The sequence below is a fragment of the Hakea prostrata genome, chromosome 5 (genome assembly GCF_041222555.1).
Source record: "Hakea prostrata isolate BN-2017 chromosome 5, UWA_Hpros_2, whole genome shotgun sequence".
Classification (NCBI taxonomy): domain Eukaryota; kingdom Viridiplantae; phylum Streptophyta; class Magnoliopsida; order Proteales; family Proteaceae; genus Hakea; species Hakea prostrata.
Window position 1 is genome coordinate 57,194,446 of NC_142604.1, and position 27,961 is coordinate 57,222,406.

A 27,961-nucleotide genomic window follows, 5' to 3' on the forward strand; every position below is an offset into this window, starting at 1 on the left:
CCAACGTAGACTCCGTAGTCTCTCTCTTTTCTTTCTCTTTTTTTTTTTACAACTTTTTTTAAGGCGATGGGAAATTGGATCGAAATTCATCTGAATCAATTCAGGTTAACTTTTTTTTATTTCCACGTATATTCATAATTTTTTATTGTTTTTCCAAGTCGGAAACCTATATTTTAGTAAAAGGCTCAAAACATATGCACCAAATAGAAAATTTTTACATTGAATAAATCAAGAAAAATGGTTGACCAGTTATCTTCATCTTTTTTGGAGGACCTTCTCTACTAGAGTAATTGGAGTGACAAACAAGCCTTTACTATCCAACAGCTGTGTTGCAATTGCAACGTCCATCTCCATGGTTAATGGAGATTGTTCAAATTACTTCAACTCTAGCAAGGCTGATGCACACAAGAGATTCGAGAACACTCGGCTTCCAAGATAATTGATCACCAAGTATGATAATTGTTGGAAGCTACATACTTTCTGGCATGATATTCAAGTGAAAAAATTTGTCAATCACATACATCAAGTAGTGTCCTTATTCTGTCATCATAGCTTGTCAAAGTGGTGCAGCTAGTGACATTGCCATGATTGAATCTCCCTTAGTGGAGAGACTTGACTATTTAATTTGAAATTAGCAAACTTTTCTTATAGAGAACACATATAGAATCTAAAATGTTTTGGTTTTGCTTCGTTGTGAAGAAATGGGAGGGATCAAAGAAATGAATGTAGATGTGAGCAAGTTTAAAGTATCGGTATCGAGTATCGTATTGGTCAGGTGATTTTAAGAGACGTATCGTCCTGTATCGAGTATTGTATCGTTCTGGCTAATATATTTTAATGTAATTCAATGGAAAGATGTATCATATCGGTTTAGTCAAATATGAATACGTATCATCTAGTATCGTAAGGTATCATGGGATACTTTAAACCTTGGTTGTGAGTTTATATATTGGATCGGAATGCCTTAAGGACTATAAGCAATTGTTGATTTCATCACATTTAAAGCCAAGGCTTCCAACCGCAAGGTGTTGGAGTTAGTTGGTTAGTTCTAAATTGGTTAGAGGAATTTAACAATAGTTAGAAAAACTTTTGGTTTTAGAATATTTATGCCTTATTATTATATTTATAAATTAAATTTTTTATTTTAAATATCATTTATTTTTTATTTAAACTGAATAGATAAGAGCATTTAAGGAAACAAATATATAGTTGTGTCTATTAAGTTCATGCTTTTATAATAGTAGCATGAAAGTATAATAACTAGTAAAAAGAAATGAAAAAAGAGAAATTTTTATGATTCTTCATTTATGATGATAAAGAAAAGAAAATCAATTTCAACATATTTGATTTACAAAAAAAATATGGACCCATCACAACTTTCACCTTACATGCAATTTGCCACAACAAATATCTTTTTTCTTTGGAACACTTGACCTACATATTGTATTAGCTGTAAAATACAAATTAGTTACACGCAATTCAAGCTCTTTTTAGTAACTTCCTTAAAACAAATAATTTTAAGGCTAAAGTGTAGCTGAACGGATGTGTAGATTGACTTTACTAAACACTCGTTGAAATCTTACCGTTATATCTATAGAATTAATTTGAACCGTTCATTAAAGTTTTAGATTTTTCCCACTACTTATGGGTAAATTTCATCACTGGTTATCGCCAGTTTTTTTTTTTTTTTTTTTTTTTTTGGAGAAAGTCGAGTAACCTTCGTCGGATTTTAACCACTTCATCCCTTACTTTTCTCTCTCCTATTTCGGGTGTTTGTTGTCTCCCTTTCCACCTCCGGCAATACCGATTCACCACGGGCACTAATGCCTCCTATCTCATTTTACAGTTTCCCTCTTTAGCTCCGACAACACCAAGCGACAATAATTCATGGAGCAGGAAAACGCATGGTGGAACCAACAGATCAAGAATTGGAATAGAACCGTAAGAGGGCTTCCAAATAGAGAAGTTGTATCAATTGAAGTTGCAGGGAAAGCAAGGAAGAAGATGACTGGTGAGAAGGAGGAGGAGGAGGTAGTGGAATAACAAAACAAGGAGAGACATGCCAAGAACCACGTCCTTCTGCTGCTCGGATCTTCTCTAGTTGGGCAACCCCGAGACCTCTTGGTGGGATTTTCTTCTTGGAAAAACGACCTCCCCCATTACTACTACCGTTACCACCACAACCTCCACCACTGCTGTTATTTTTATATTTTTTGTGTTGTTGTTCTTCTTGTACCATTCTTCTGTGTTGTCATCTAACTACAAATTCATTGATGACTAACCCAAGATTCATTGATCGTTTCCAAAGAGACGGCAATAGAAGTTTAACGTTAAAGGCTCTGTTGTTTTGTTTTTTATTTTTTTGATTTAATGTCATTTAAATGACAACTGGTGATAGAAGGTTAACATACTAACTCATAAATAAAAGAGAAAATTAAGAATAAAGTTCGACGATTTAAATTTAGTTTACCAAATCTGATGGTAGATATTTAGAAACGTTTAGCTAAGAGATTCACAGGTCCATTCAGCTAACACCTTCTCTAATTTAATCAGCAAGAATGAGATTTCTGTATTTGAGAGTATCACTTACGACATTTCCACCCACTAAGAGTGAAATTCATCTCTTGTAATTCTTCCTTTGTTTCGAGGGAGACCAATATAGTAAATGGAAATTCTAGCATGGAAGTCAACTCCGGAGCAACATTTTGTCGAAAATCACGAAATTTCGGCCGTTTCAATGGTAAGCAAAACAATATCTAGGGCAAAAATGTGAAAGACAAAAAATCGCCGATATTTCGACGATATCCCGGAAAAATCGAAAATATCGCTGAAATATGATAAAATCATCAAAATATCGTACTTTTAAATACCTCATCCGCTCTGTATATATTACACTTACGAAACCCAAAGCATATGCTCTGTATTTATTACACTTCATGAAACCCAAAGCCTAAACACAATTTTTAATTATTAAAGTCACATCATTGTAATTATTATACTTTTTCCTTTAAACCCCAAGGCCCCAACCAAACCTAATAGGTGCTTGTTGAATATTTTAAAGAAATAGAAACACAATTATCAAGCATTGTAATTATTACAGTTTTTAGTAATTATTACTGCTTTATTTTTTATTTTATTTTTTGGTTGTCAATCTCGATTTTCAAGGCTTTGTCCTGACTAATCTGGTGTTCGATTTAGGTCACACACCTGGCTATGGTGGGTGAGTCTTCCAGCTGGAATTTTTTGCATCCACAAGGTTAATTTCGATATCGGAACCTTACTTAAGCAGACCAAGCTGCTTACCACTTGGACCAACCCCTGTTGTTTTGCTTTATTATTTTTTAACTGAGGAGAAACCCACGGTCCACAACCTATATGATACTGAAAACCAAAAATATAGGACGAAATTTTGCCTGATATTCGGCAAATTAAATTTCACCGGTTCTGCCAGGTTAGCCAATGGGCGAACCGGCGAAGTTCGCTGAACTTTTGTACCTTGTTCAACACTTGTAGTTCTTTCATTATTTCGGGAGAGACCAACATGGTAAATGGAAACTCTAGCGGAAAAGGTATTGTTGACTGTAATAGCTCGACTTCATAGCTCATTTTTGCTGCAAAGGTTATAGACTTTCTCCCCACTACTCCATGAGTTCGCTTGCTTCTTCTATAAAGCTTTGTTTTACCCGTTTGTCGCTTCTAATAACATGTAATGGCCAACTAAATCGAAATTCCATACAGAAAAGTGGCTTAATTTCCTTCCCATTTTTATCCATTGCCCTTGACTGGGTTGATTTTGCTGTATGCATGATCATTGAAACTTGAGTCGGTGTTCTCAAAACCATGTCACCCAGTGTGCATGGGATAATTAAGATGATGTATGTGATGGTTTCTTGATTGTGGTTTGGTTTAAATTGGATTGGTTCAACGGGTGTGGTTCATCACTAGCACACCCTGATAGCAAATAGATTCTGGTTCAAATGTACGTTGCAGCCAGCAACTGAATTTTCAGTTTCTGGAGCAACAACATATACCTGTTTGCCAAGGACAGCATACGTGGAGTAGTGTTATTGTTGGTGTAAAATGGAAAGAATGCTGCAGCCAGAACTTGGGCAACGGTTGCCATCTCAATCTAATCATCATGAACGAGTGGAACAATTAAATTAAGGTTGGTTTGACCAAAGACAAATTTGGTAAAACCAACGGACTTCAGACCAGAACTCTCTTGGTTATCTCTATTTCTGCCGGAAGCAAATGTATATATATATATCTCCTACTTCCAAACCCACACAGCTACCACCGAACGCGACGAAAGCCTCTCTCTCTCTCTCTGAAGATTAACTCTTGACTGGTTAGAATCTCCTTCTTTTCATCAAGATAACAAGCTAATCAATTCATTCTACCTAACTGTTCCGGCCCAGTCACCAGTGCAATTTTTGCAGTACTCAGGCCTGCAATTAATAAACCCTAGCGCGCTCCCTCTGCAAGAAGATAAGTAACCATTTTTATGTATATCGACGTTCCTACTCGATGCATGTCAACATGATGCACCAGTTTGTCTATAACCGGATCGATCGATCCCAGGTAAAATGTATGTGGAGTAGTAGTAGGTCATTGATGCTGATCTTGGATCCAAATAACTCTCCTTATCATAATCCCTTGTGTGTCATGGAACCCATTTGACGCCAACACAAGGGTCCTCAAACTCCAACAATTTTGTTAATTTCTCTGCCGTCTTCTCCTTCTGCTGCTTCTTCATCAGTTCCAAGCTTGCCACAAACGTGGTCACTTGCAGGAAGAATGGAACTACGATTGGCACTTGGCATGGCAGGTATCCTTAATTGTTATGGTTAATTTAATTTATGTTTTTTTTCTTTCGTTCTTCATTAACCTGTAATGGAAGATAATTAAAGCCAATGCATGGATTTTATCTCTTGCAGGCAATGTCACTTCTGTGCTACTTTATTTATCTCCCATGTAAGTAACAAAATACCTGGTTTTCAATCTCTCTACTTAATATTATGTTTGTCTATTTCGAGCCCATTTGCAGATTCTGTGTCTGACTGCTCATGATACTTGATTTCCTAATTACAGCTTCACTTTTAAAAGAGTCATAAAGAAAGGAAGCACTGAGGAATTTTCATGTATACCTTATGTCGTTACTCTATCGGCAACTTCACTATTCTTGTGGTATGGATTGCCTGTTGTGAGCTATGGATGGGAAAACATCACCCTAGCAACTATCTGTTGTGTTGGGACACTTCTTGAACTCTCCTTCATACTCATCTATATTTGGTTTGCGTCATCTAAGAGAAAGGCAAGTTCTTGCTCATCTAATACACCCTAACAATCACTTAATTGATCATCAAATTTACGACCACTGTTTTTTTCCCCTTCTCTTTTTGATAATCTCTACCTGTTCCAAAGTGCAGAGAATATTGGCCATTTTGCTGCTGCTACTTGTGATCATGGTGGACACTGTCGTCATATTAGTTTCATCATTTGCTTTTCATGATCATCATCACCGAAAGCTTTTTGTTGGGAGCATTGGACTCGTGCTCGCTACAGGGATGTATAGTTCTCCATTAGTTGCTGTGGTTGGTCTCTCTCTCTCTCTCTCTGAGGATTTTCATTTTCTGTAATTCCAGTGCGACAGAAGAATAATTACAATTAATCTTGAATTACAGAAGCGAGTGATACAGACAAAGAGCGTGGAGTTCATGCCGTTCTACTTATCATTGTTTGCATTCTTGAACACTTCACTATGGGGGCCATATGGGCTATTGGGTCATGATCTCTTCATCGCGGTAAATTATTTTTATACAAACTAAACAAATTAACACATGAATTTCTAGCATTTTTAGGCTATTGAGCTACTGTTCTTGATCTATTTCCAATTGAAAATCCAGAATTTGATAACCAAATGTATTTTTATGCAGCTTCCAAATCTATTCGGTTGGCCCTTAAGTATCATCCAACTTACGTTGTACTGTGTCTACAGAAAGCATGAAATTCACAATGAACCAATTGATACAGATTTGGAGAAAGATGTTACCATGGAAACTATTCCAGAAACTGATGTTTAACAAGTTAGTGTATCCAGGTATATATGCCCAGCCCCTGAGTATTCAAATATTTGTCTGTAACTTATGGATCGGGTTGCGTACCCCATAGGGATTAGATCAAATTTGATATGCTTGGGAAACGTGCCACTTATATATATCCATTTATATGCATTTGCAGGCCAGATGAAAGCAATTACAAAACCGATCAGAGCAAATTAATAAAGAGGAGAAGGGCTTAAGTCTTATAACATTTTAACCAAAATTGAAACATATATAAAAAAAAAATTAGTCTTGCTAGGTCTGTAATCTTGATCACTCCTTTTCTTTTGCATTTTCAGATTTGACTTATGGAAATAATTTTGATGTACCATGTAATGGATCAATTGGATATAGTTTCCGTCAACTTTGCTATTATCAACATAATTAGATTAGAGTTTTCCGTTATTATTTTTCTCAGTTTTTTTTTACGATAGTTTTGCCTTTCTTTATTCGTTTGCTAGAGATAATTGATGAGCATTGATCAGTGGTAGTTCATCATTGATACAGCTGCGCGTGAAGTTGAAAAATTCATCAATGAGTGAGAGTTAATCATGGAGGACTTTTATAAAAATACTCAATTTTTGCCAAACACAGAGCACAAAAGCGAATGAGGTATCAGTCATGGAGGACTCTTCATTTCAGATCAAATTCAGCTAGAAAATGCTTTTGTGGACCATTTTAAATCTACTCCTGGTTTTGGATTTGGAATCTTTAACCCTTCCTACAACTCCCATAGAAATTCAAAAAGCTATGTCACCTTGATCCCCAAAGTTGATTCCCCCTGTTCAGTAGGAGAGTTCAATCCAATCAATTTATTCAACGTCTGTGACAAAGTTATTTCCCAAGTTTTAGTGAATAGACTCAAAACCTTGATGGATAAATTGGTTTCTTTTTACCAAAATGGATTTATCAAATAATGTCATATTCAGGACAATATTCTTCTCATGAGATAATGCATTGAAAGCATTTGGAATGGATTCATTGAAAGCATCCTTAATGCATATGCTTCCATCATCAATGGATTGAATGGGTCATGTATTGCATCACGACCACTCAATTCTCAATTTAGGCCAATGGCTTAGCAAGTCAATTTTTCAAGCCTTCTCGGGGTTTTTTGTGGAATGATTACTTTCTTCATACATTTTAGTATTATGCGCAGACGCTTTTTTCTTATCTTGGGCAAGCCTTTTATTCTTAAAAAGAAATAAATGAGAAACTTCCAACCAGAGCACCTTAGACAGTTAGACCTAGTATCAGACATAATAGAGCATTAGCCTACATGCTATGATTGACTTTCTCATTAGGGATGAGTACATCTCATATCTATTGAGAAATGTGTGGCACAATCCTAGACATAGAATGCCTCCTAAGTGTTCCCTAGGGTTCTCACTTTTAATGGTGACAGATTGAAGATTATCCTGAAACGTAAAAAGAAATTTGGTAAACAAAATTGAGAACAATTTCATTTGAGGAGGACAAAGACAAAGGAAGAGCTAGTGTATCTCTTCATAGATTTGGTTATCATATAGGCCATGTCAGCTAACTCACGGACCATCATTGATAGTGGTTGATATAAGAGAATATTGTCTGGCTCAATTGGAATCAATTATCGATCAAAATTCACACACACAAAAAAATTATCAATCAAAACGGTTGCCCCAAATTTGGTTCAAAAATGGTTGTGTAGGTGAACGTCCTCACCTTGCTTTTGATTCGCAACTTAGAAAAGACACTCAGAGGATAAGTTCACGCTATCCAAAAACTCCTATTAATATCCTGGTTCAAAGTTAGAAATACCCCTAGAAGTCCTATATCGAAAAGAGGAACAAAAACCAACATTGCATGGAGTTGTTGGTTGAGTGGGTTGCCCAGGACGACCGGGAGGGTTGGTTGCCCAAGGCGACCAAGGCAAGCAACCACCCTCCGAATACGGATAAAATTGACTCGGAAAGATAGTAGGCTTCCAGATTGGGTTCTAAACTACTTTGAAAATCAGAGAACAAAACCAATATTCAACATTGGGGGGATGAATAATGAAAGTCCAAGTCCAGACCACCTTCCCGTTGGAGAAACACTAATGTTTTTTTTCCACACATATTGTGTGGACCCTTATAAGACCCACTGGGAATCCCACCTCTGAATTATTTTATTATATTAAGGCACATGCTCACATATATTTTATGGGACCCACACATATTTTATAAAAATAGATAAGTTATTGTTAATGATTTTCTTTTCAAACAAAATTTAGGTAAATTAAAGCAACAATAAAAATAAAAATGACACATTACTTCAACCTTAAAAAGTTAGATGCAAACCAAAATTTTATTTGGTAGGAGATGCAAACCAATTTTCCTTTTTCTTTTTCCTTTTTTCTTTTTTTGGGTAGGAGATGCAACCCAATGGTAGTTAGTTACCTTCCTAACTATAGACATTTTATTCACAATATAAAATCAAATAAAAAATTGCAAAAGAAATAAAGAATAGAGAATATAAAGTCAAATAAAAAAAATGAGAAAAAGAGAAGAGATAAATAAATTGAGAAAGAGAAAGAGTACCTAATTTTGGAGAAGATTTTTTTTTCCAAATTTTCCTTAAACTACGCTTATGAAAAGGGAAAGAATAAATAGGAAGAAAATAGGAGATAGGAGAGAGGAGAGAATAAATAAGGATTCAAGAGTTTGTTTTTAATTAGAAATGACATTTTGAATACCTAATAAGATTAATTTTTTTCAAAAATTTCCTAAATCTACGTTTTTAGAAAGGGAAGAGAATAAATAGGAAGAAAATATGAGATACAAGAGAAGGGAGAATAAATAGGGATTGAGGAGTTAGTTTTTAATTAGGAATGACATTCATACCCATTATTTTACCTTTAAAATTTGTTTTCAATATTGAAGGGGTGGCAAATAGTGATATTTCACATGTAAGAAAAAAAAAAAAAAAAACTAGAAAAATTAAAGAAATTAATCAAAATTTTCAAAATATGGGGGAGGGGGGACATGGCCCCTTTGACCCCAATGTAGGTTCGTCTCTGCCAAAAATACATAGGAAATTTTGAAATAATACTAGAACATGATCTAACATGATTTAAGTATTCAACAACTCAAAAGAAACAAAAACCTAGCAATCCTAAGTTAGGTTTTTTCCAAAAATCAATTCAAAAGAACACCGATGAACCAAGGTAAAGAAAAGAGATAAACTAAGTTGATGCAGTAACTAGAAGTCTTACTAGGTCTAAATAGTAGAAGAAATCAATCGTCAAAGAGAATTAGAAAGAACGAGATGAGTACTAACCTTAGAGAAAGTTACTCGCCATACAGAAAGCTTTCCAAAAGATCTCCGCATTCACTTTCGTGGAGCACTCTCTGACAAGCTCTAATGGCTATGGATCATAATGACATGTTTTAGAACTAAAACACATTAAATATGACCTCGAAAATGTAATTTTTCAAAATTGTCATTTTCCACCTAGAACCAGGCTGGTCTCCTAAAAGCCCATGGTTATGCCTTAGTTCATATTCTATACTCCAAAAGGGTCTTACTTGATTTTGGGACCTTCCACATGAGTCATCAATTAACACTTGATCTATCTACCAAATTCGTCAACGTTCGAGTTAGATCTCCTTCCAAACTTTGACAAAACTCCAAACTCAACATTTCCATCCGCTTCCATTGATTCAGATTCCAATCTAATGGTGTCTACCCGGATGGCCCACACTTGCCTTCTACCCACACTCCAAGTTCTTGGACCTACAATAACAATTTTCATGTTAGGATCATGGAGGATTTCACAGAAGGTATCTAGACTACTTTATGACCTTGTGTTGGCTTAGGTTTATCTCTAACACATGCCAGTTCTCAGACCAATGGTGACCTAATTCCCAGCGGTTTGATGTGACTTGACCCAACTACGGCAGAGAGCCCAAGAGACATCTCATGTTGAGGGAGAGTGACAAGACCACCCAGAGGAGGCTAGTGTAGAACTTAATTTGTGTCTACCATAGAGACTTCATTGTTAAAGTTAAGAGCATACTTGCATACTCATTCACTTATTCATCTCGTTTATGCATAGACATAGATTACTTATTGAAATGTGAGATGGGTGCATGATATATGGTTATGTTAATCTCACTAAGTTCTATTGAACTCATTCCTTTGTATATACTTTTTAGATCTTATTACAAGTTATGAAGACTCAGTTCAAGTGAAGAGTATGACGCCGCTTAAATTCTATGAGGGACTGATAGGCGATGATGCGGGGGGCACATGGAGACTCGTGCCCATGTTCAGATTGCTCCTATAGAGTCAAGTACTATTGAGGCCATGGCAATCACCTATAAGATTGTAAATGCTCTTGTGACCATTTGTTATATCCTTCTTATAGAACTAATAGGTGGTGGTGCTACCTAGTAATTTGAGCCTCTTTGAGAACATTGACTTCTGTTATGGAACAATCTTTTCTTAAACTCTGATATTTGACTTGACTGATTTTGGATAATGACTTTGAATTCAAATTCATGGATAACTATAATAACTTTCATATTATGGCATTGATTTTGATACTTTATTCTCCTTTCTTGCTCTTGGAATATGCTATATTGTATTATTGTTATGGATTGACATTGAACCTAAATCCTGTAGCGTTATCACCCACACGGGTATTTAGGTAAGTCCAGATCCGGCTGGGTGGGGTGTGATAGAACCTATTCGGATTGATCAACACATAGCCTTCTGGTTTGCATATGAAATTGGAAGCTTTTGCTAAGTTGAGTTCTAGCAATTTCTTGGTCTATAGGATTCACAAAAACCACAAAATGGAATTGCTTAGGTTAATATAAGCAAAGAAGTAAGAATAGGTGTATGAACACCAACTTAGAAGAGGGAAAAAGGGGGAAAAGATAGCTCATCAATCCTTAGTTGGACTCTGGATTCAAATTTAATGTATCAGAGAAGATAAGATGAAGGGCAGTGAAGAGTCATAGGTTTCCTCCCCAGTGAGAATGTGCCTGCAACTAAAAAGAGAAGAAGTCGACATAAAGAGGTTTTGCTCAATAACCATGAGAAAAATTTGCCAACAGACGCCATGAAAAAGCCGATGATTATAAGTTGTCCTCCATCACGAATCGAATGAAACTATCCATGGAATCGTGCGCCATGTGAAACGTAGATCATCACTATTCTTAACCGAGATGCGTAAGACCAACACCATTTGAAGGTGGGTGCCTGGGTGGCATGCCCTGTCTATATAGAACAATCATCTTTGACTAGGCTTACACACATTCTCCTACTTACGATGTCCCCCCTCAGCTCGTCCTAGCCCTGGGTACGTCATCTCCAAGGCTTCACACCAATTATTCACTGACATAATATGCATGCTTGAGTAGGGTCAGGCGGAATCTTTGTTGCCTGATGGGATCTTCCCCCATATTACTATCAAAGTCTCATAGAATCTATGGACCATGGAGACCTTCCTTCTTCACTACCTGAAATCCATAAATTTTGGGGTAACGTTTCTTGATCAAACTTGAATCTAGAGTTCAACAACCATCTGGAATAAAATATCGTATCTGATCGGACTAGAATCTAGAGTTCCAACCATTTGGAATTATTAAAAAAAAAAAACGTTCTTGAAATTTTATAGGGTTTTGCATCCTTGATAATAAATAAGATAGAGATTAAAATTTTGATTGAACACTAGTCTCTCAGTTGGGAGAACTTAGTGGATTAGAGCGTTCACTTTTAATCGGCTTTAAGTTCAATAGTTTATCAGAGAATTGCAAGGGGGCAGTTTTGGAGATTTGGAGAGGAGTTGGATTTGGAGGAAGGCCATGGGGGTAGTTGGTTGCTAGTAGGGAGAGGGGGTGAGGGTGTAGGTTGGAATCGGAGAATATTAAGCTGAGGGCATTATTATCATTTCTCTACCCATTGGGCATTTTTGTACTTTGAAATAAGTTAAACAAGGGTAAAGGTATTTAAATAATCTTACTAAGCATTTAACAACGGAATTTTGCATGTGGGTGCCATGCAATTTTGGAGATAATAGTGGGTGGTCATTAATTTCACCCCAAAAATAATGGGTGCTATTTAATTTGCTCATATATTTACTTACTAATTATTTTTTTGCTTTTCATTATTTCGTAATACTTTTTTTTTTTACCTTAACTTTCTAAAATATCATTATAAAGTTTTTTTTTCAATAGTTTACTCCTAAAATTTGGTAACCCTTACTCATATTTTTAAAAAGTCTTTAAGGAGTAAGTGGTTGAGAAGAAAACTTTAATGATATTTGAGTAATTATGGTAAAAAAAATAATTTGAAGAAAATGAAAAGTATTAATATAGTATATCAAGAGAATTTTTTTCAACATATTAAGAGGCTGAGGGTAATAGATAAGACATTAAGGACAATTTAAGAAATTATGAAATTATTTAACCATGACTTTACATAATTTACTAACACAATGTACCATTTTGTAAATTTAAAAGATATTTTAGGATGTCTTTTTCAACTTGATATATTCTCAGAATGTATTACTTTTTTTTATTTCTTTTGGGATGTTCTAAATTTGAAACAAAAAATTATGAAATTCTATTACCCTAAGAAGATTAATTCAGTAATTGCACTTAGAAGTAAAAGCCACCTCAAATAATACAATTTGACCCAAAAAAGAAGGCGGTAATAATACAAAAGTTATATGTCGTTTCCCTTCCTTAATGTATAAAACTTTGAGGTAAACCCTCTAATACATAAACTGCTTGGATTTAGGGGGAAAAAATAAAGAAGGAAGAAGAACAAGAGAAAAGCCGGATACTTCAGATTTAATTAAAAGAAAAAAAATGTACATTTACACTTCAAAATAGAGGATTTAAAGCATTGACAAACCATTTTATGTTTAGAAACACATAGATCATATTTGTTAAAATGATTAGTTATATTATTACAAAGACTATTATAGCCTTTTAAGAAATCTTATTCTCATTTATCAAAAAAAATAAAAACATTCTTCCCTCTATTAAGCTTAATTGTAAAAGAAATTAATTTTAGATTTTTAATTTTTTTCTCCTCAAATTTTGATAATCATTTTTAGAATTAATGAAACATAAAATAAATAAATAAAGCCATATTATTCTGAATGGGGTGATTTGACATTCCACCAACAAAACATGAAACAAGGTCGAGCTTTCTTATTGTACCTTATTGATATTAAATTATTGAATAAATCTGAGATTTTTTCTAATTTCTTCCTTATTTTAGAAAAAATGAATTAATGTATATTAAATTATTGAATAAATCTGAGATTTTTTCTAATTTCTTCCTTATTTTAAAAAAAATGAATTAATGTATTTAATGAATTGAAATGTTTATGCTTTTTAAATATAAAATGGGGAATTAGTGTTTTAAGGTGCGTGGCGCCGTGGCGCCGTGGCGCTGCAATTTGGCAAAAAAAATAAAAAAATACATGACATCTGCCATTGAGGGTGGATATTATTGTCAATAAACATTTGGCATATAAAGTAATTTTAGGAAAAGTAAAGGAGGAAGTCCGAATGGAAAAATAAGCGTGGGAGTGATTTATTACCACCAAAGAGGGTGTCCTGATCCTTCAGAACAGGTTCTTCGGTTTCTCCGTTTATCGCGAATCGTGACTTCAATATAGGTAACTTGCCCTAGCTTCTTTCGACTTTGTTATTTCGATACGCTTAAGCTTTCTATAGTCGATCTGTCGTCTTCAAATTGTGTTTTTCAAGGGTATAAGCTTGTCGATCTGCTCAATCAATCATTGTTATTATTGTTTGTGCTCTTATTTGTATCTTCGTGATCTTCTTGTTCCGATTTCAATTACTTTTAACTAATCCGAACTCGCATTTTTTTTGGCTTTATCGTTGAATTCATGAACTTTTAGTAGCAAGCGCTTGTTTTGATATGAAAGTAGCGTCGATGTTATTCTTGTTGACCGTTTCTGTTATAGAACCAGATCTGATAAATTGATTGATTCTGGTAATCTGTGGTTTAGTTTATTCTTTTTCACAGATTAATTTGAATTTTTTATGTGTAAATAATTTTGGAATGCATCAAAAGAGTGGTTATGATATCCGTGATTAAGATAGAACCTCTTAATGGAAATGCCGATTATGTATGATCGTCTTCTGTTTAGGTTTTGGTTATGTATGATTGTCTTCTGTTTATTTTTCTTGTTTTCCTTTGTTTTATTTTTTAATATAATTTTAATAACTGGTTTTATATTTTCTTTCTGTTACACTTTTTCTTTCTTTGCTCTTTTAATTTCTTCTGTTTTCAATTAAATAAAACTAGAGGACGAGATAAGAAAGAGAAGAGAGAGAGGAATGAGACCACATGAGGGGTGCGTGGTTTCGGCTTTGAGTTGGGACTGCGGGTTTTTTCATTGATTGGAAGCAAAACAAAATAAATGAAAAATTGGAGAGAAAAAAGGTTTGAGTGCTGTTGGCCTATTGAGTTATATTATAGGAGAAGAGAATAGGAATGAGAGGCGGTGCTGTGGAATTGAAGTGGCTGATCCCACAGCATGTGATGTCATCTATTGGAATCCTCATCTTCTATTTTCCAACTTTCTCCTTTTTCTTTAGTAATCTATTATTTCCTTCATGCTTCATTAATGGGTTTTTGCTGGTTTTAGGAAACCTTCAGCCATCCGGTAATGGGTATTTTGATTTCCTTGTTTACTTTTTGATTGATTAGAGTTGTAATTGGTTGTGGTGTCTATTTCAAGTTACATTCTCAACGATGAATTGCTATGGCATTGCATCTCCTTATTAGTTCCCACTTCCCTCATTGTATTGGACTCTAGGAGTTGAGTTTAACAACACATGCCTTTTTCTCTTAGTTCTCTCTCCCTTTCTCCCCTTTCTGACTTGCGGCAACCAGAAACCAGGAAAAATTAAAGACGAAGAAAGAAAAGAAAAGAAAAGAAAGAGAGAAAAAAATAAAAAAAAGAAGGAAAGAGAAAGAAAAAGAAAGATTGGAAAAGTTGTCCAAGATTTTCAAACCCTATCAAGATCCATTAGGATCCCTATTTCTAGACATCCTTAAACCCTCCCTAGACTCAACTGTAAGCTTCCTTCATCCCATCTTACCTAGGGCAAATTGGATACCCTATTACCAAGTAAACCATCTCATCTTGGGTTTTGTTAAAACCCTAAAATTTCCCTCTCCCTAATTAAGCCCAACCTATTTAGGTTTTGTTAATTGAGCATTCCCATATAATTTTAGCTTGATCCTTTTTCTTCCCGTATCAATTTAAAAAATTCTTACCATACCATAATGATCCAAAGTCTCCCCATAGGATTTTAGTAAAATCCTAAATTTTCCTTCACAAAACATCGAATTTTAGGGATTAGTTGCTGGAAGATTCTAAGCAACCCTTAAAGTTTAGGGAATTCATCCAAGAAACCCTAACTTTAAAATTGGGTTTACATCATTGGTTGTTCATTTTGTGGTTGAATTCAAGACTTAAAGTCTTAAACTATATTATTCTAATTTGACTATCAAAATCTACACATAATCGTGAAGAATGGTTTTAAGTATGATGGATAAATTTAACGAAAATGTTGAGAGATGGATTTAAAGTTCAAACCCTACCCTAATAGTATTTGCCCCACAATAAGTTAGAATTTGTCCTTTTTAAATTGACGCTTAATCTAGCACCTTAGACTAACTCGGCCATCTCAACTTTTTATTAAAAACTTTATGCCAAATTGTATAGGATTAGTTCCAACTTATTTTGGGCAAATATTATTAAGGTGTGGAATTTGAACTCATCTCTTCTTTTTCCTTAAATTTATCTATCATACATAAAACCATTCTTCACGATTACGTGTAGATTGACAGTTAGATTAGAATCATATAAGTTAAGTTCTGAAATGGATCCCAATCCAACCACAGATGAACAACCAATTTCATCTCTCATGTGATGACTCTACTATATATATAGCATCGTAGGTAACAAAGTTGCAGGTGAGAAATGAAGAAGAGAGAAGATCCGAGAGGTTGCAGCACCCTGAACTACTTACAATTTTGTCTTCAATCCAACTGGTTAAATGTTTGGAATAAAAAATAATAATTCTTTTGCATTCAGATGTAAAGTTAATATATGAAAATTCAGAGATCAAGTTTTATGCAGATGAATTACTGGATTTATTGAATTGAGTCAATTAGGGCTGTCTAGATTTGGGTTCTGGTAGTGGAAACCATTTTTATGAAATCTTGAGGAGTTATTATATTTCCATAAACCAAACCCTTTTTTTTTTTTTTTGGGGGGGGGGGGGTCTGTTTTGATCATTTTTGTTTGGATGTATGGGATATGTTCTGCATATGTTTTGATGAATTTTCGTTTCATGGATGCTTCTGTGTGTGTGTGTGTGTGTGTGTATATATATATATATATATATATATATATATATATCCATGAACCGAACCTTTTTTTTTGGGGGGGGGGGGCTGTTATGATCGTTTTTGTTTGGATGTATGGAATATGTTCTGCATATGTTTTGATGAATTTTTCGTTTTGTGGATGCCTCTATGTGTGTGTGTGTGTGTATATATATATTCTTTTTTTTATATATATATTTTACTGAACTCTAAGATTAGTAATTGGAGCTGTGGTGGTAGAATTTCGATCTTTATTTTAGGTTTTGAAATGGACTGCTTGTTACAAATGGACTCCTTTCATTACATATTTTGTCTTTAATGAGGGTTGAGAAAATAATATTTCAGATAAAAACTCTAAACCAAACTCAGATGAACTGCTAACAATTAACAGAAGACCGAATTCTCTTAGATGATAACCAAACTCTAGGAAACAATCACTAATATCAAGATTGAGAACCCTTCAAAGGTGGTAGTGATCCACTGGTTGAGAGAAAATTGATTTGAAAATCTAGGAAATCTGAAGTCTAGGAAACGATTGAATTAAAGCCACATAAACTCCAGTAGTTCAAAATAATCCCTACGTTTAACCCCCCCCCCCCCCCCAAAAAAAAAAAAAAAAGAAGCTAATAATTTCCAAGTCACTAAATGGTTGTGTTGAGGTGAATTTTGAAATAAAAAGTTCTGAATTGGAAAGTCTCAGAAATATGGTGATTGGGAAAGTAACAAAAATTACATTTCTGAAATGGGACCCAAAATCGGGAGCTCCCCCAAGACCTCGCGGCGAAGCCAGCGGGGGGGCCGGGGGACAAGGTTTCCCAAGCACCAATTGTGGCGATAAATTGAGAATAAATAAATATTGGTTCCATGGTCAACAAGGATCCATGAACACATAGCATGAATAATGGCAAACAATTATTAAACTAACTTGTCCTTGAAATTCCAGATTTAATTTCACTCACTTTTCTCGCTGTTTCTTTTGTGATTGTTATTTGTTATCTTTTTAACTCTCCATAACTTATGTACTGTTAAAGCATTGTTGTTATCATTGTTATCTTCAAGATGTTCATCATCACTGGAGCCAAACGATGCCCCCCGCCCCCCAATCTTTTCCTCTTTTTTGTTTTTTTCCTTCCCATAGTGTGTATGTTGTCTGTCAGTTCTCAATCATATTTATCTGTTTGACTTCCTTGCACTTTATTTTATGTCCATCAGGAACAAGTAAGAAAAAAATACTAAATATATTCTGAACACAGTGTAAGCTTAAGCAAGATGTCCTTCTCAATTCTTTAATTAGCTCAGGTTGTGAATTAAACAAAGCCGCTTGGTTGGACTTGGTTTGGCCTCTCTGGTGGTCTATCCATTGCATTGCCCACTGTTGTATTAACTTGTCCATTAAAAGATGATATAAGTTTAAACCTGCAGGTAGGAGTACTGAAAAGAAAAGGAAAACTACCAGAGTTTTTTCCCTTAGTCGTGACTGTTGTATCTGTTGAGACTATTTGAGAGCATGTTGACATCCACTAGTAATACTATATATGTAGTTCTTTTTTAACTAATTATTTCAAGCAGAATAGCTGTTGAATTTATGATGTTTTCCTGAGTATACTGTCGTCATTGTGTATTAGATTTATAATGGCATTCATCCAGAATCATGTTATTGTACTATGCATTTTTTCAGTTGCATAGAACTAAAGTGGCAAACTTTGTAGAGTCCTCAGTTATTCAAGTATGATAACATTTATCTGGAATTTGATAAGGAAAAAGTTTGCATTTTCAGAAGTGATACAGCAATAGCTATGGTTTTCCCTAAATATATTATTATGGATTTTTCTTCGTAGTATAGAAGAAGAGTGGCAGCTTTGTCAATCTTCAGCCATCTGATGTATGTCTTGAAACCCATGTCTTAAGTACCTGGAGTCTGGAGTGAGGTTCAGACATAAAAGTGAACTTCACATGGGGGCTGGAAATTTGAGTAAAGGATACTGAAGGGCATATCCTTCCACACATGATAGGATTGCATATACTTACATTTCAGCTATTAACAGTAAACAAGGAGCTCAATGAGACTTGTTGTTTGTTTTATCCATTTGGATTCTACACACTGGAAAACTTTCTCTAACTTTGATGACATAACCTGTTCTTTTCAAATAGCACAAGCTACTTTGAAAAGCTAACATCTTTTTTTTTTTTTTTTTTTTTTGGGGGGGGGGGGGTAAAGACTTTGAGAAGCTAACATTCGTCATGTTAATCTTGTTTGGAATCAAGTTAACTTTGGTCATACAAAATTTGATTTACCCGACTGTTTTTGGGAAATTCAACCGTTAAGGCTGATGAAGTTCAAATGTAGTAGTAAAAATAAGGTGCATGCTGCTGAGCTGTAAGTATGGATATTTTTGTTTTTAGTGCTAATAGCGAAGGGACAAGGTCCCTGTTTAACATCAATTTGATTAACCATGACTGTTTCCTCATAACTTGAAGATTCACTTTGAATAGGCATACTTCTTGTTGTTCAGGGGTCTTTGTCTTTATGTATGTAGCCAGGAGGTTGTCTCCAGAATTCTGTGACCACTTGGTCACTGTGGAGCAACTTTACTGCGCCAAGTTTTGCCTGCTTTGCATCGAACTATTGTAGTTAAAAAAGAAAAGAAAAGAAGAAGAAGAATTCTATCACAAAAGATACTCATTAATTGAAGCCATAAACTACAATTAGTAGTGAATTTTCCTTCTAACATTTAGTGATACTCAAAAGTATGTTTTTGAGTTGGATACCAATTTGCTGGCATGGAATGTAAGAACACATTCAAGTTTGACTTTTTTTGTTTTATGTTTTATTCCTCAGTAAACAAGATCTGATAAGATGGTTGCAAATGGTGCAAATCCCCCAAGAGGAAGCGCAGCAGCAACTGCCAGCATGCGAAGGCGCAGGACTACCGGTGGTGCCAGTGCAGCAGGAGCAAGTGGGACAATGCTCCAGTTCTACACAGATGATGCCCCAGGACTCAGGATTTCTCCAAACGTTGTGCTAGTAATGAGCATTGGCTTCATAGCCTTTGTGTCAATCCTACATGTTGTAGGAAAGTTATTCCTTGTGTCAAGGGAAGCTGGGAGGTCTTAAAGAGTAGCAAATACCGAGTACACTTGACTTTCTGGTTATAGGGTACAAAACTATCGTTCGTTTGGATTTTGTTTAGTTTGAGATTGCATATTAATGCAGGAGCTGGAATCTTATATGGTTTTACTATTAGTTGCCTAGTATCACTATAATTGTGATTGCAACTTCTTTTATTCATTATTGGCTTCCTTTGTTAGTATATGAGCCTTTATTCGGGGGGATTTTTTATTTTTTATTTTTTATTTTTTTGTGTTGGGTGGTTGCATGGGGCAGCTGTTGACGTTTTGAGTATCAGAAGACGAGAGAATGCCTAGATGCTTGCTTCAAACGTGGGATTGCTTTTGATTAGAGTTGATTGCTCAATGTTAGCATCTTCAATGAATACAGTAGCAAATTGACAACGTTTCCTATTTATGAAGGTTCATGTCTCCCTCTCCTGGTGAGCTAGACAAGCGACAGTGATGCTGAGAACAGCTTGATGGTGTTAATGAGGTTATCTGCCTATCATCTCGGTCTGTGGAGACCAGCTTGATTGGTTATAAGAAGAAAAAAATCTCTAATGTTTTGTCTAATGAAGAAGTCTCTGACTCTTTGATATAATTTTTGTTTCTGGTTTTTAAAGTCATGGTTCAAATGTTTAATGTTTTTATAATAGACTTCACCTCATACCCATAAATCTACAAATTCACGCTTTTAGTGTAAAAAGGAGAATCTCTAGATTTCATAAACTCATACAACCAAACATGTATAAATCTCCCATTTTATGAATCCTCTGGATTCATGTAACCAAAACGGCTTGAAAATGGATTACCAAAAAAATTGTCCTAAAACTGAAAATGACTTGGTCAAATCTGAGGAGGTCTACTAAAAAAGAAAGACTTTTTTGCATGGCAATCCCAAAAATAAGGTCCAAATTCGTGACTGTCCATATATTCCATGGCGTAACTTTGAACAAAGTGAAAAATTTCAAGTTACCCCCCTTAATGGTCAAGCATACAAAGTAAAAAGTTACAAGTTACCCCTTTAACGGTCAAAATGCTTGATCGTTAAGGTTGATATGTAAAATATCCAATAAACCTCCCCTAAGTGTGTAAAGACCAAAACACCCCTTAGTTATTTTTCTTTTATTTTGCTCCCTAGGTGTGGGTGAAGGGATTCTCCCATCATCATCCTTCGGTCGAAAACCCACCACACCCCCTCCCCTACCGGCAATGACCGCCCCCCTCTCTCTCTTTACCAAGAAATTGAAGAAATCTCTATATGTTTTTTTTCCTAGGTTTTTGTTTGATTCATTTCTTGTCTCACTTTCTTCTGGTGTTGTTATGCTTCTTCTTCTCTCTCTCCATCAATTTCAAAACTTAAAAAGTAGACGATTATAATTTATAAGGGTGTAAATTAACAATTATTAGCACAAGTATCAGAAACCAATAGAGGATGAATGAGCTTACGCCTCTTGAATCATATTACTCTTGACTTTGTTGATGCCAATCCCACTGGAAGTTATGGAAGGGTAACCTTGCACCACGTCTTGATTTTCTTATTTCTTGTTTTGACCATTAAAATCCTCAATTGGTTCTTGGGTTGGGTTCGTATATTTTTCTATTGCAGTACAATGAAATCCTTGGCGAAGGAGCTTCAAAAACAATGTATGAGACCTGCTTATTAAGTTTCGTTATCAACAAAATTTGAACTTTTCTTAAGTGGATCCTCGACCAAGAACCAAAGAGGCGGGAGAGGTGGAGTTATGTCTTCAAGGAGTCGGAGAGAGAATTTTTCGAATCGTTTATCTGCAAGGAATGGGAGCAGTTCCCATAGTGAGATTGGGTTGCATTCAAAGAGACGAATTAGTAATATTGCCAGAGGAAGAGGACAACAGTGAAGAATATTCTCCAAGTATGAAGGGCATGAATTTCAAGGTGCAGTTTTTTCTCAAGCTAAAAGAGGTGTAAGGGACTCTAATATCAGTTTTGGAAAGGAACTCAATTATGCATATTTGAAGTCAAAGCTGTAAAGTGACCTGGGGAATTGTCGACAATGTGGGTTTCAAGCAGGGTATGGGAAGAAGATGGGTTAGGGAAGGGAGAATCCCTTCACCCACCTAGGTTGGGTCATTGGGAAGGGATACTTTTGTACTTACACAATACTAGGGGTATATATTTTACACGCCGAACTTAATGGTCAAAAGGCTCAACCATTAAGGGGGATAACTTGAAATTTTTCATTTTATGCAAAAGGGACATTGTGGAATATATCCTCTTCAAGGGGATAGTCACGAATTTGGGTGCCATGCAAAAAAAGTCAAAAAGAAAGAAAAAATAAGAGACAACGCTCTTTAGCGTGCATGTATGGTATTAGGCAACAATTGAATTGCTCTTTTGCAACCATTCGTTTCCGTCTTACTTGAATTGGTTGGAACTTGGAACAAAAATGTTTGTTGAAAGCCAGTCAATGGGAGGACATGACAAATATAATCTGTGTCCAACTAAACCACGAGGCAGAGGTCTGTTGATGTTCGTTTGGGCTGTCTTGGCTAGAGTTCCTAAGGTTAAGGCTCTTTTTGGTATCAATTATTATTCTCAATTAGGAGAATTTTTCAGTATTTTAAATTGTTTGGCATCTATTATCAGTTTAATTGTTATTAAAAATAATATAAAAACCTCCGAAATTCATAATAGACTAAAAGTCTCTTATAGATTATGATGAGAATTTCATTCTCTTCATTTATGCACAAGTTTACTTAAAATTTTATGATTAAGATAAGGGTAAAATAGTCAATACACTTTTTTATAAAAAAATCATATTCCCCCCCCCCCTTTTCTCACTTGATAATTATTATTTTTTTTAAATTTTTTATTTTGAAATACCAAACTTGTTTTTCATTCCATAATTTATTTTCGATAAAATTCATCAAATCAGTTTTCATTCTTGACCAATAATGAATTCTTATACTTATTTCTTTTAAATTGGCATAATAGAAAATGAGAATTATACAAAAAAAAGCTAAGAGTCTTGTTTTGTTCTAATATTTGTTTTTTATTCTTTTGTCTTTCTCGTGGAAGTTTCCAATTCTAGTGTTTTAATAATTTGAGCTAATTTTCCAAGTCAGTGTTTTAACAATTAAAATTATTTTCAGTTTATTAATAGTCTTTCTTGTATCAATTTTTTTTTTTTTTTGAATAAATTTTCATTTTCTTGTATGTTTGGTATCTATTCTCTTTTTTTTTTTTTTTTGATACGTAAACGGGGTTAAAAAACCCAAATCAATTTAAAGAGAGCTGGTCAAATGCGTAGGAGACTCCAATGTTGTTGTTCTCTTCGCCATCCAATCGACAACCATATTTGCTTCTCTATTAGTATGAGTAATGATGATATTTCCATGCAAATCTACCAACTCTCGAATCGCCACAATAATCCTTGTCATCCTTCCTTGATTTTGCACTCAATTTCAAACAATCGATTGCTTATGAAGAATCAGACTACACATAAACATGTAGCATACTTTTTTCTACTGCATAGCATATGCCTACACAAATAGCATGGAGCTTAGTCTCAAGAACACTTGTCTTGGGGATTCTATACACAAAACCTCCCAAGTACACCCCTTCTGAGCTGTGAAAAACCCCTCCAATTTGATTGAAATCTTCTTTACCAACTGCAGCATCTACATTGCATTTTAGCCACCCTTCCGTTGGTCTTTTCCACTTTGCCTTTCTTCTAACACTTCGTGATAATGATTGTGGATTATTTTCCTGGGTCCAAGCTGCCTCCACATGTGAGTAGTATTCTTTTATCATTTCCACCCCTCCCCCTGGTCGAGTGAAGTCTTCTTCATGAGTATCACGATTTCTCCAACCCCACAGTAGATATAGTGTGATGGCAAAATTGGCTGACCATCCTTTCTGTTGTTGTGATAGATTTCCACAAATGTTTAGGTAAAGTCAATCACAACGATCACAATTTAAGAACTGTCCTTGTTGATTCATTGGGATTAATTGTTTCCATACTCCACTCGCATATTGGCAATCTCTAAATACATGTAGACTAGTTTCGGCTTCATGAAGATAGAAGTTACAGAATGAGTGGTTCATGAGTCCCATTTTCCACTTCCTATCATTAGTTAGCAGCCTGTTCAGACTTAGAACCCACATGAAACAAGAGATTCTTTGCGGCACCTTTAATTTCCAAATAGCCTCCCAATACTTGTTATCAAAAGAAATGTCCACACCAAGACTATTGGAATCTTCTAACACTTCATATGCAGATTTTATTGTAAAACATCCATTCTGTGATGGATTCCATAGCCATACATCCTTTCCTCCACCTGTACTTGGCGGTGGGCATGCTTCAATTTTAATGCAACAGTCAGAAGAACATCTATACTAGACATTTCTAGCAAAAATTCGTTCTTATCATTTTTTGAGTGGCTTTAATGAGCATGTGCTCATACTATCGGAAAAACAATTGTAAGAACATCATTTACTCTAAAATAGTAGAAAACTATACTCGTCCCCACCTATTCCTCTCTTAGATTCCTTAACTAGTTTGTAGCCCATATAAAAAAAAATTAGGAAACTATTTACAATTATTCACTTGTTAAATATATGTTTTGATACAACACTAAATAACGGCCAGAGGGGGCCAACCCTTACAAAAAAAGAAAAAAAGAGAGAGAGAGAGAAGAGAAAAGAGAGAATGCAAAAGTATACCGAACGTAGTCAGTAGAAAGAAAAATTGCTATCATCTTGTATATGTTCGGGTTCGGGGATTTCTTGGGGTTCAATTGTCGGGATCAGCTCTGAAGGAGGGGTTTGATTGTCTTGAACTACTTCAACCTCAGGAGAAAAAGGAGGAGAGTCACTGAGATAGAATTCCATGTTCAGATTGGCAGCAAGAGGATCTTCCTTTTATCTGGCCCATTTGGGAAGAGGTTGCTTCAAGGAATCAAAGACTTCGGGATGGTAGACTTCCTCGAACGAACTAGTGTCAAAAGCTGGATCAGCTGTTAGAATTGCTTTCCACACATCGTTCTGCCTGTCTTTATAAGCCTGAGTGTTGAAAGGAATTAACAACTCATTGAAAGGCTTACTATTCATATATTTCCAAATGCAAGCCTTTCTGGCCTCAATAAGGATATGTTCGGGCTTAGAAGGAGTCGCCTAATCTTGGAGATCTTCCCTCTCCTTCACCAGATTTTTTATTTCTTCTTTGACTCCTTCAACATCTCTTGGAGGCTCTTCACCTCCTAACTAGGTCACCAATACTCCCAACAACAACCTCTAAGTATTTGTTGGCCCTCCCCAATTTCATATTATCCTCCTTGAGATTCAAACTCTCTTCTTTCAACCGAGTAATCTCGGCACCCCTGGACTTCACCTCCTCCTCTAGCCGCTTCAATCGAGCATTGAGACGGATGATCCGAAACATAGCTTCGATCTGCTAGTGAAAACCATCTGCAACTACCCTGAGAAAAACATCAAAAACCGAGGATCAAGTTTGGGAAAATTCAAACACTTATGAATTGCATAAAGAAAAAACTAAGAGAGAATTGCTTACCGGCCGAGGAATTTACGAATCCCTCGTCACTGACTGCCTCAAGGACCTTGTTGTCAGCTGGCATTTGGGCGAAGGTGCCCCACTGCAAAGATTTCTCTTAGTCTTGGGTGACCCGGTCGGTCACCTTCAGTTTCCACTGGGGAACGTAGATCTCCCCCGCCTCCGAACCCATTCATTGTTCATGTCTCCTCTTAGTGGAGATGACATCTTCGTGGTGGACTCTTCCACCTTGACGAGAGCTTTGAGTCTTTCCGAACCCTCAGTCAACATCTTCAAAACCCCCTTCGGGACTTTTGGAGCAGGCTTCAGGGAAGACACGGCGACATCCTCGGGCTCTTTCCTCTTTACCAAGGGGTCCTGTCCTCTGCTGTTGCCATTCCCTTAGCAGCCATCGCCTTCACCGCATTCGGGTTATATCTGGGAGGCACTGCACGAAGAAGAAAACAAAGTTATTAAATCAACTACAGTGGACGACTCAAAGTAAAAGTTAATTATGCAAAATTACAAATGGATTGGGAGCTCACTAGGGGCTAGACCCCACACTTGGAGAACAACTTCATACTCCATCACTAAGCCATGAATCTCCTAACACGCCTTAATTGATTTAATATTCTTGATGGCGCTTTCATTGTCGAGAGTCAATGGCATAATATAATTTGCTTGGGTATAGGATTCGACCTGATTCTAGGCAATCGAGAAGTTAAGCTCGGATGGTGGCGCTCAGCAGAAGAAATACTAATGATGCCACCCTTTATGATTGGAAGGGTAGGTCCCCTCAACGAAAATGCCACCCGACCATCCCAGTTCGGTCTTGTGGCGCTTAGAAAGAAAAATCCAACTCGGAGGGTTGGATTACTAACTGAGTAGAAGTGAGAAAATAAAGCAAGAGAATGATGAACTTTAAGTTCAAAACAAAGCCCGAGGAAGCCAACGATGTGACACCAGCTATTCGGGAGGAGCATCCCTGGGCAAATCTCCCAGTGATTCAAAATCTCATAAAACAAGGGGGAGAAGAACGAGAACCTAACACCACTTTTTAGACTTTTTAGGGTGTTTAGATAAAGGGAAAATTCATTAGGAGGGTTAGAGTTAACCCTCTCGTTTGAATTGGGAACTCGAAGGAGATATGATGAGGGCATCGAGTAATAGTCAGCAACAGATTCTAATTCTTCATTTGTGAAGTGGGAGACGAAGAAACTTGGGCCTTGGGCCGATCTCCTAGATGGTTGGGGAGCCTTGGCTACTGCTTTAGAAGACTATGGTTTTTGGGAATAGGGAGGCAAGGTATTCTCTTAAGGTTCCCTAGGGTTTCGTTTCATGCCCATTGAGGCGAGCTAGCGATTGGTAGGTTATGCCATATTTGGAGAACGGGAGAACGTTTAGTCTTTTGTTCGCTTCGCCTTAACGATCGTGACCGGTAAAAGTAAACCAAGCCCTCGGTCATCCTGACTGCTTGGCTTAGGGGGCTCATGATGAGGGAAAAATTATACCGAACCGGGTCAACCCTCGATTGGGTTACTAACTCCGGTTAAGAATGGTTCAACCACGGTCGGGTCAATAAACCTAGTCAGGATTGGTTCATGATTAAAACCATAACTAACATGAGGATAAAGGGAATTTATGGTTATGAGGATAAACGTGATTTTGAAGAGTTCGGGATACACGATCGAGTTATCAACGGCAACTGCTTGAATACGAAGGGGAGGATCGTGCTAATCATGGTAACCGCCATTATCTACGAAAGAGGGGTAAAACCCTAAGATTGAACGACCATCAAGAAGAGGCACGAACGAATCCAATGGTCGAGAATCAAAGGTAAAACCTATTTAAACAAAAGAGTTACACAAAGTGAAGGTATCTGAATCGTTTCCCTCCATTACTATACTCAGTTTGAGCTCTTCAATTTGCCAGGGCTCTGTGATCTGTTCATTTCTTGACTTAGCGGAGGTGGCCACCTGATCGTGCGGTCGGGCCACATCTAACCCTTTTTGTAGGTCATTACTCAAAGATCTGGAGGTTGAGCAGATTTTGGACGTATCAAATATATTTATATATTTCCCCCCTTATTAGGACGTTTTCAAATACAACAGGAGAGTTAGATACAAGATGTAATATTTTTTTGGACTAATTATGAATTTAGTCAAACCTCAGGTCCAGTTAAAAATTACCCAAAATAAAAACACACCTAATTAGAATTTTTATATAAAAAGAAATGAAATGAAGGGCATGTTTGGTTACATGAGTTGGAGATTTCAAATATCTGGAAATTTCAAATGTATGGAATTATAATTCATAAAATTAACTGTTTAGTTAACTGAACATGTGGATGAAATCTATGGATTCATCTGTAATTTTTGTGAAACAAAAATGTTTAGCTAAATTTTATAGTTGGGATAAAATCTTGGATTCCACCTCATACCCATAAATCTATAGATTCACGTTCTTAGTGTAAAATTATGAATCTCTAGATTTCATGAATCCAAGGATTTTCACAAACAAACAGGCCCCAAAAGAAAATTTGATAGAAGAAAAAGAAAGAAAATGCTCTAGTTAATCGACATAAAAATAGTGAATAATTTTACTATTTTAAAATATTAAAGGAGAAGAAGAAGCGATAAGAATTCGTTTTGGAGGGAATAAGTGGTAAAAACTTTGAGAGAGGAGTAAAAGAGTAAATATAAACTCAATAAGTATAGAAGAATTCTAAAAGAGAAAAAAGAAAAGAAGGGGAAAGATCATTTGAGAAAAATAAATAATTTTCACAATTTCACAGTTCCAACCAAAA

General features: G+C 35.8%; 1 protein-coding gene and 1 pseudogene across 3 annotated transcripts; both read left to right on the forward strand.

Moving 5' to 3' along the window:
• The first annotated feature begins 4,791 nt into the window (after positions 1 to 4,791).
• On the forward strand, positions 4,792 to 6,083 carry LOC149016726 (bidirectional sugar transporter SWEET3b-like). Its single transcript, XM_089156808.1, has 6 exons — positions 4,792 to 4,828; positions 4,938 to 4,974; positions 5,092 to 5,314; positions 5,430 to 5,594; positions 5,685 to 5,804; positions 5,937 to 6,083. Exons 1-6 carry the CDS (start codon positions 4,798 to 4,800, stop codon positions 6,081 to 6,083), a joined length of 723 nt encoding a protein of 240 aa, XP_089012934.1. The 5' UTR covers positions 4,792 to 4,797.
• A 7,549-nt stretch (positions 6,084 to 13,632) lies between these two features.
• LOC149016727 (protein transport protein Sec61 subunit beta pseudogene) lies at positions 13,633 to 19,800 on the forward strand (annotated as a pseudogene). 2 transcript variants are annotated; one of them, XR_016173361.1, is made up of 2 exons: positions 13,633 to 13,761; positions 19,351 to 19,800. The product of XR_016173361.1 is annotated as a protein transport protein Sec61 subunit beta pseudogene, transcript variant X1 (transcript). The 2 variants fall into 2 exon arrangements; XR_016173362.1 differs by lacking the exon at positions 13,633 to 13,761 and adding an exon at positions 13,762 to 13,853.
• Positions 19,801 to 27,961: the final 8,161 nt, after the last annotated feature.